Here is a 9,405-nt window from a genome sequence, read left to right as displayed (position 1 = left end):
CGGTACGACCCGGGCTTGATCTGTGTCCGTTACTCCTTTTTTAATTCAGTTCTTACATTGAACACATTTCCTCTCCACTGTGGCTTCATGCATGCTCAGTATGAGGGATTGCTGCAAAGCCATCAACAATGCAGACGACTGTCCACTGTGGCTCTACGCTCTTTCAGGAGGAGTGAATGCTGCTTGGAGAGACTTGATGCAACCTGCTGGGTTTCCTTAGAGAGGAAACTTTCTCACCAACCTGGATATAAACTGGACTGAATGATTTGATGGGATCAACCAGAATGAATGTGTGTGACTTGGATTCTGTACGATTAGCCTGATTTTAATTTTTTTGTAACGTACCTTGAGATAAAGGGGTTGCGAATTGGTAACTGAACTGAATAGATTTCCTATATCATGAAATCAGCCACACATAATGGACATTATCCGTCTGAGAAGATGTTAATTTTTTGTTTGGATGCATAGCAGTAAAAAAAACATTATCTGGTTGTGCTGCTAATAACCGTTAGCCACAGTCTGCTGGGTGTGACAGTATATATATAGCATGCCTGCTATGACTCATGTTCATGCTAACTTTAAGACTTTTTAAAATATTTCACTTTTTGTGCGATTTTTTTGTCTGTTCCCATTGAAATCAATGCAAATTGATACAAATTCCTTCAAATTCTTCACATTCTTTCAATTCTTCTAATTGTTCTAATTCTTCAAATTTTTCAATTTTTTGAAATTCTTCAAATTTTTCACATTCCTTCCCATTTTTTCCACTATGTTCAAATTCCTTTAAATTTTTCAAACTCTTTCAAATTTTTTCAAATTGTTCAAATTGTTCAAATTCTTCACATTCTTCTTTCTTCTAATTCTTCATTTTTTTTCAAATTATTCAAAGTTTTCAAATTATTCAAATCCCTTCAAATTCTTCATTTTTCCAAATTATTAAAATCCGATTTCAATGTTTTTTAGCTACTTTTTCCTCTAATGCAGGGATCTTCTGCATCTTCTGCTCAAATCATTCTGCAGATTAGCATTCTCACTCGCTGCTACGCAGGAACAGCTTTTTCTAGTTATTATTATTTTTTTGCATTAACCTAAATTTAAAAGCTACAAGCTCACATTAAATGCAGTTGTATCGATCCCAGAAAGTGAAAAAACTAAAATGCAACGGACAAAACTCAGTTATTCAGTGTTAGACAGGATTTTCCCAGCATGACTGTCCCTGTCAGGTATTTAAAGGTTGAAGGAATGTAAACCACGTCCCCACAAATACCAACAGTATGAATCTCACTCAGCTCATTAACAGAGTCTTCACTCTTATTTGGGATTCCTGATAAAAGTTGATGTAAACAGGAGAGAGCATTAATGCTGATAAGGCAGGAGAGCGCCGCCTGTTTAATGTTTAACGGCCCAGCCCTCCTGGCAGGGAGGAGGAACCTGGTGTGAGGTAAATGTGGGCCGAGCCTTGGCTCTGAAACCGAGCTGAAACCGAGCAGAACGTGCACACGGATTTCAGAGGAACCCGGGAGACGTTCCGGTTCTGTCCAGAGGGAGACGTTCCGGTTCTGTCCAGAGGGAGACGTTCCGGTTCTGTCCAGAGGAAGACGTTCCGGTTCTGTCCAGAGGGAGACGGGCGGACCAGAATCTGAGCCAAAACCCTGGAATAGGTTCTGATTCACAGAGTTTGAAGAGCAGAAAGCGAAGGAAAGTCAAACCTGGGCTGTTGTTTTTCAGCTCTGTGTTTCCAGAACTTCTGGTTCTGTCAGGAATATTTTATATTTATTATTTTTAACAGTCGTCTTGGCTTTAATCTGCCGCTCTGAACTCTGGCCTCTTGCTCCGGGCGCCGTTCAGGCCCGGCGGAGCTGATAAGCCCATCAGGAACAAATCTGGGCTGCCCCCCCCCCCCCTGCTGTCATGGCCGAGGCCAACGCCACCGACGGCACGATCGACTGGAGGAAACTGGAACCCACCGCCTCCGTCAAGGTCTTCATGACGGTGCTGTACAGCCTGATGCTGGTGACGGGCATTGTGGGTAACTCGGTGACCATCAGGGCGGCTCAGGTGCTGAAGCGTAACGGCTACCTGCAGAAGAACGTCACCGACCACATGGTGAGCCTGGCCAGCTCCGACCTGCTGGTGCTCCTCATCGGCATGCCCGTGGAGCTCTACAGCGCCATCTGGTTCCCCTTCGGCTCCGCGTCGGGGAACGTGTCCTGTAAGATCTACAACTTCCTGTTTGAGGCCTGCAGCTACGCCACCATCCTCAACGTGGCCACGCTCAGCTTCGAGCGCTACGTCGCCATCTGCCACCCGTTCCGCTACAAAGCCCTGGGAGGCAGGCGCACCTCGGCTCTCATCACCTTCGCCTGGGTGGCGTCCATGCTGGTCGCCTTGCCGCTGCTGATCGCCACCGGAACCCAGGGCCACATACCGACCCGAGAGGACAAACCGGTCCAGAACCTGAGCTTCTGCACCAACCTGAGGGAGCACTGGGTGATGTACAGAGCGAGCATCTTTGGCGCCTTCGTCCTCTACCTGATCGTGCTGACCTCTGTGGCCTTCATGTGCCGCGCCATGATCCTGGTGCTGAAGAAGCCTCTGGGCTCCGTGGATCGGGGCATCAACGGCACTCAGAGGCCCGCCAAGCACCAAAGTGAAGTGGCCAAGACGGCACGCAAGCAAACAATCATTTTCCTTGGTAAGTCGTCGATATGGTGCATGCTTCCTAACTGCTTAACTAACGTTCTGCCTGTAGGGAAATTATTAAAGTGAGTTCAAGAGATATGGTTACTGTCATTTCCTTGCATGTCTTGCATATACTTGTGTCTGTTAGGGTCCCTATTAGCTTCACATGTTGTGCAGTTCCATAAAACCACCTCTTGGCTGCATGCTAACCCAGATCCTGACCCGTATCAAAGTGATGCCCTTAAATTATCTGTACCATGATCAGGAACACCGCTGGGTCTCTCCACCACCCTGATCCTCTCCTTTCAGGACAGCCGATGCATAAACCCATCCCTCCAGGCTGCATCTCCTCTCCAAGCTCTGGTCTGGTGGTAACAGCGTTCTCCGCATGGGATCCCGTAGTCCAGCTGGTACCGGCTGCTGGGTCAGCATGGAGAGGCTCCTGGTGATGCTAAGAGTCCTCATGGGCAGATGTGCGTCTTGTAGTGTTTGGAGAACAACACAATGGTCCTCCATTGATGAACATCTGTACTATATGTAGCGTTGCATGATGAAGCAAACCAGCCTCATGATAACCTACAGAGTAACGCCGTGAAACTCCAGCGGAACCGTCTAATGGATCCTGGTTCTGCTGTCTTCCCTGCTAAATCATATCCCTCCCCGTCTCTGGAGCCAGGAGTCTGGCCCGAACCGCTCTGGTTGCTCTGGCCGTGTTTGGGTCAGATGCTCTCCAGACTCCAGCTCAGATAAAACTGTCAGAACGTGAGGTCTGCAAGGAACATGGCAAAGTTTCAGACTAAGCCGTGAAGCCCTCTGAGGATTAAACAGAGATAAAAGATCCAACAAAGACGGAATATTTTTCCGAGGCAGTCAGGTGTTCAGTGGCTTCCAAGAGTTTGCCAGCTCAGATAAAATATTAATGAGAGAATCTGCGGGATAAAGAGGCTGTGAGCAGCGATGTGGACGAGAAGCAGGACTCCTGTGAGCGGCAGCTTTGTCTCGGTCGGCTGGGCCTCAGCCAGGATCACCGAGGAGACGGACGAGGAGATGTGAGCAGATGTCGGCATGCTCTGCTGCGGATGTGCTGAAAGGAAAACAGGAAACAAAGCGACGCATTCAGGGACCAAAGTCAAGCATGCACAGCCTCTGGGCTCCCAAAAACAATGAAAACATGAAGTGAATTACACTTTCAGCGCAGAACGATGCATAAAACAAGAAAGCTGCATAAATAAATGGGTAGCATCTAAAACTACAGTTTAGAAATGAAGTGGTAACAGTGTCATTGATTAAAAGGCTGTAAGTTTAGGTAATATCCTGGAGTTCGTCATCATAGTAACTCAGCCATAGCATTAATGTTCTTAGATTTACAGTTAAATTAATCACATTCGTTCGCTTATAATCGCAAAGAATGACATTAAATGAATGTGAATATTTGGTGTTACAATCAGTCGGCCTTCAACTGGACGAGATCCACAAGATTTATGGGAAATCAACACAAAAACTGACACTTTGTCAGATGATTGGAGAAAACTTTCAAAATAAAGAATCGCATTTACTGGAAATGTTGTCACTAAAATCTAATCTGTAATTATAATTGAGCAAAAAAAAGAAAGATACTAGAATATTTCTGCTGAAGCGGTAATAAAAATTAAAATGGTAATTTAAAAAATATGCATGGAAATATGTCTCATCAGATTTTGTGTTATTGTCACCATGTGGTAATTATGGTAACATCAAAACCAGCCTGGTCTGTTATGGTGCACCGCGTCCATCACAAGGAACAATCTGCCCAGTAAAAGTTTTATTTATGCTCGAAAATCATAGTTTTGTGATGGTGACATTTTTAAATACCCAAAAAAATATACAAATATTTATACTGGAGGATTTGTTGGGAAAAAAACACACAAAATGTTTTTTTTAGTGTTTAATTTGAAATAGTTGTGAAAAAAGAAACCCTGAGAACAGAGACGATAACAGAACCTCTTCCTTCTCGTATAAATAAACATAAAAGACCAACAAAACTTTGTAGAAACTTTCCTGTTAATATTATATAATTATTATTTGGTCGTTAATGAATGATCAATTCTCTCCATGGTTAAATTAATCCATTAATGAAATTATTAAAGGACTCGTCGTGTGTTTAGACGTTGTATTGCAGCGCTCACATTAGGAAGGTCCGGTCCGGTTGTGAGCGTTCAGACGAACAGACTTTAGGTCTGAATCTTCCTGATTGGATCTGAAGCCTCTGCTCACGTTTCAGGAGCTGTAGAGACAGGGGCGGTTCTAGACAGGGGCCAACAGGGGCCCATGCCCCTGTAGAAATAGTCCTGGCCACTGTTATGGCCCCTTTACTAAAGACATGATATTAAACACACTTCTCATAATTATTTGCAATGGCAAAGAAACCATAACTGATTGGTCACTTTGACAAATATTATTATTATTTTTTACCTAAACAGTTTTACTCTAAAAAGAATTTAAAACTTAAGATGTTTCACGTTTAGCTTTAGCTGTATTGATCTCGGGGAAAAGTTTTCAACTGCTAGATCGGGGGTCTGAAACCTGCAGTTCCAGAGCCACAAGTGCCTCACTTAATATTATTACAGTTAAATATTACCATTTTATTGTTTGTTTTTTTGTGCCCCTGTGAAAAAATACTGGCCCCACCTTGGCCCCCCTGGTAAATTTGGTCTATAACCGCCACTGCGTAGAGATGAACGACAGGTTCAGGAAACAGAACCTGTTGTGTTTCTGTTTAGAAACGCTGCGGAGAACCAGAACCGCTCCATCGCCTCCATGCTGCTCCGTTTAGTCCAATCAAAACCTGTAAACTTCTGCTCTGATGTGAACTTTGTGGCTGTTTTCTGCTTTTTTGGACGTTTCCTCCCTGCAGCTACGCTGAGGAGGCGCAGAGCCTCACCTGGGAGGAGGCGCAGAGTTTGGGAACAAGTTTGCTGATTTCTAATCAGCCGCCGGGTCCCTCCTCCAAACAGGGCTGATCTTTCAGCCCCCCCCCCCCCCCCCCCCCCCCCCCGCCTCGTCTCCATACTCTAATAACCAACACTAGAATATTGATGCATGTATAAATATTGATGAAGACAGATATTGAGTGTAGTTTATGGCAGAAATACGTCTCCTGATTCATTTTTTAATATCTCAACATTTATTACATCCAAATTAAAAACTGGAGCGTATGCACGATTATCATAAAACCTTTTTAAGCCTCATCACAGACTGTGACCTGACTGGACAGCAGATAATGAAGCTTTACAGCTGACTGCTATACTTTTAGGCTCCTGGTCAGCCGCCACTAACGGGCTGGACCTTAAAACAACAATTAATCCTGATTGGACTTTGGAGAGCAATTAAAAACAGAGAATATCCGTCTCATATATTTTATTTACTGAGCCACTAATATTTAATAAACACATTTATTTCTGTTTTTAGCTGTAATGTTGACTTAGGATAGTTTTGACCAGCAAACAAAAAGCTGAAGAAGAAAAGTTAACACATATTTGTTACAGTTTTTTAACTTTTTTCACAACATGGCAGAGTGCCATTCATTATGAACAAATAACACATTTATGGCAAAAAAACACACTTTTGTGAATCTAGGCGAAATTTTTTTGCTGGCTGTAAAATGATTTAAATCTTACATCAGAACAAAATCACAACAGGTTAAACACATCCTGATCTAACAAAGATGAAGCCAAAATAGTAAAAAAAACTGTGTGAAAAGTAAGAACACCCTTCATGCATTTAGAGGGAGAGCATTACTATCAGTTTATCAACCTGTTTTATTATCAGCGATCTTATTGCATCATTTAACAGGGAATAAAAGTGGTTTAAACATGAGAGAAATATCAGTTTTAAGGGTAAAACATCACTTTTTAATTGAACAGTTATTATTTTGGAGTTGCTAACAGATTCCAGAATTAACCTTTTAGCAGCTGGTCTCTCTTTTTTTGTTTTAACCTAATAATTAATCATAGAAACAAAAGATAACAGAGACTATGGCGTCAACTTGGAGGGGACTTTGGACTTGAGAGTGAATCAGCACCGGCTGATCAAACGGCTTCACCAAAGGTTTGTCTGAAATATGAAACCCGCCTTAAATCTGAGGGAAGAGTCTGGGGAACAGAACGGGGGGGGGGGGGGGGGGGGGGGGGGCTTTAGAACCTTATCAGAAACCAAACAGCTTGCTTTGGTCCGGCGTGTCATCCCTCAGTAGGCGGACCGGGTCTCTGGACCCTCGGCTGCTCTGATGCGGGGGAGTCTGCTCAAACCGGCCTGAAGACAACAACTGGAGGTTCTGTAAATAATGTTGCTACCCCCCCAATAATCATTAAGTTATTTATAGTTATCATTAAGTTATCTATATTTGTAAAGATTATGAAATCAATAAGCAGAGAAGCAGAGTTCATCTAGAGGACATCCAGGAACAGGTCATGTGGAGCTGGCCTCTGGGGGCCTGGAGGTGCTACGCCCCCCTGGTGTCATTCATGGGGGGGTTTGGGTCACATCCCAGCACCGTGGTTCTGGTTCTGGCCCGCCCGCTGGGTTGGTGGTTCCATGGTCTCTCCTCTTTCTAACCTCTGGCTTTCTCCAGGTCTCATCGTGGGATCCCTGATGCTCTGCTGGCTTCCCAACCAGATCCGTCGTCTGATGATGGCCGCCGTACCGAAGTCCGACTGGACCCTCTCCTTCTTCTGGAGCTACGTGACCCTCCACCTGGTGGCCGACACCTTCTTCTACCTGAGCTCCGTCCTCAACCCCTTCCTCTACAACCTGTCCTCCAGACAGTTCAGGGAGGTGTTCCTGCAGGTGCTGCGCTGCCGCCTCACCATCGAACACGTCAACAGGCGCACCGTGCGGCCGTCCCCCGCCTCCTCCGCCCGCTCCCTGCGGCCGCTGCTGATGAAGTCGCTGCGTCACGGCAGGCCCGGCAGAACCACCGTCCAGGAGAAACCTCCACCCACCTTCACCACGTTTCAGGCCGACTCTGGGGTGGCGTCCTGCTCTCAGACGTCCGTCACTCTGACTGAGGAGCCGGGTTTGAGAACCGGAGAACCATCAGAGACAGAAATTTAAGGTTCTGGGTTACCTCGGGTCTCCTGAACCCGAACCGTCAGTTTGGCATGAAAACTAGAGCTGAAAGCTGCAAAGCGTTGTAAAGCTACTGTAATGGTGACAGCAGGGTTCTGCCTGATGTTTAAAACCTTTGTTTCAGTGAAAGTTTCTGAAAAACCAACGTCTGTGTTGAACATTAAAGTCTGACTGTGTCTGGAAAAGATAAAGAGGTAAACACAAAAGCAGCTGATGGGTCTGCAGAGGTCTAACAAACAAATCTCAAACCTCTGGAAGTTCAGCTGGAAAATCCAGAGCCCGGCAAATCGGCACCAGAACCTCCAACCAGCTGCGAAGCACGGTGGGGAAGGAGTAATGATGGGGGCTGCAGCCTCACAGAGGACCAGCATCTCCTCTGTAGACCAAAGTATTCTAGGATCTGATGTGAGTCCAAACCACGATCCCAAACACAGCAGAATGGCTGCAAAGGGTGAGAATCAAGCTGCTGCAACGGCCTAGTCAAAGTCCACGCCTCAACTTGACTGACGCGCTTTGCAGAACCCTCAGTGAACTGAAGAGCAACGTGAAGGACTGATGAAGTCAGACTGCTGGATCACAGGGTGTACTTAGTTTTCCCAGAAGCTTTTTGGTTCCATCTTTTTTTTAATAAATAACGACAACATGGAATCTGTTGTGTTTTTTTACAGTTAAATTTAGATTTAAATTGTTTCAGAACCTAGAACCATGTCATTTGGTCATTCCAGAAAATGTAAAAAACAAATCAACTGGACTTATTTTCCGTAGTTGAAGACGTTTTTCTTCCTCTCCAGGAAGCTTTCTCAATTCAAAAAGTCTGGAGTAATGATGAGTACCAAGCTTTATACTACTGCCAAACAAAGGCCTGTAATGGCTTAGATAACATGCAGATTCAACAGAAACAGGTCCACTCCTCTGTAACGAGGAGTCGTTAGGGTCGTTATTGGCTTAAAGGCAAATCATCGCTCCTTTAGGGTCTGCAGTTCCTCCAGATCTACCACTGGAGCTCTGGGAGATGTTCCAAGCTTGGGGTATTGTTTTGTGGGATTGAAATGAAGCCCGCTCAGATCTCTTCTTGGTTTTCTGGGGGGCAACAGACCCCTGAGAGGCTCCTGGTGAACTGCCTGACCAAAAACTTCCAAAAATGAGAAAATAGAAACCAGAACAAAGCTGGAACAGTCAAATAAATCTGGGACTAACTTGTCTGTTCAGTGACCGTCAGCATTTTTCCCCTCTTAGGTCATGACGGTGTTTGAACTGTAACCACCACCTCAATTAATGAATTATTTTCTAAGCAGCCGTAAAGGTGCAGCAGTAAAAGGCTTCTGACCTCTGATAATAACAGCCTGCTTGATGGTTTCTGCCTGTGGTGCCAAAGCAAACTGTGAGCAGATAAGAGGAGTCCTTCATGAGGAGCGTCAGCAGCATTATCTGCTCTCAGAGGCAGCTCAGGGACATTTCCTCTGTAATAAACACATCTGCAGGCTTCATGCGTCCCTCCATAAATCATCTCTGTTGTGATTAGGAGGATAAGTGTAGTCCACCGCTAAAGGTTCAGAGGTCTACTGCAGCTTTACTTGGTGCCTCCCGCCGTAATGTTATTTTGGTAGTGAGACATCG

At 45.0% G+C, this 9,405-nt stretch overlaps 1 protein-coding gene across 1 annotated transcript; it reads left to right on the top strand.

Annotated features, from left to right (window-relative positions):
• The first annotated feature begins 1,487 nt into the window (after positions 1–1,487).
• gpr39 (G protein-coupled receptor 39) lies at positions 1,488–8,455 on the top strand. Its single transcript, XM_012851073.3, has 2 exons — positions 1,488–2,695; positions 7,292–8,455. The coding sequence occupies exons 1-2, from the start codon at positions 1,912–1,914 to the stop codon at positions 7,771–7,773; spliced, it is 1,266 nt and encodes a 421-aa protein (XP_012706527.1). The 5' UTR covers positions 1,488–1,911; the 3' UTR covers positions 7,774–8,455.
• The last annotated feature ends 950 nt before the right edge of the window (positions 8,456–9,405 follow it).

This window comes from Fundulus heteroclitus, unplaced genomic scaffold (genome assembly GCF_011125445.2).
Source record: "Fundulus heteroclitus isolate FHET01 unplaced genomic scaffold, MU-UCD_Fhet_4.1 scaffold_53, whole genome shotgun sequence".
NCBI lineage: Eukaryota > Metazoa > Chordata > Actinopteri > Cyprinodontiformes > Fundulidae > Fundulus > Fundulus heteroclitus.
The sequence above is the reverse complement of the archived record's forward strand: the minus strand, read 5'-3'. Positions and strand labels throughout refer to the sequence as shown.

Excerpts from the sequence above, each read along its gene's own strand:
- gpr39 (XM_012851073.3), top strand. The coding sequence starts at position 1,912 with ATGGCCGAGGCCAACGCCACCGACGGCACGATCGACTGGAGGAAACTG. Across the intron at positions 2,696-7,291 it reads GCAAACAATCATTTTCCTTG|GTCTCATCGTGGGATCCCTG; the intron begins GTAAGTCGTCGA and ends GGCTTTCTCCAG.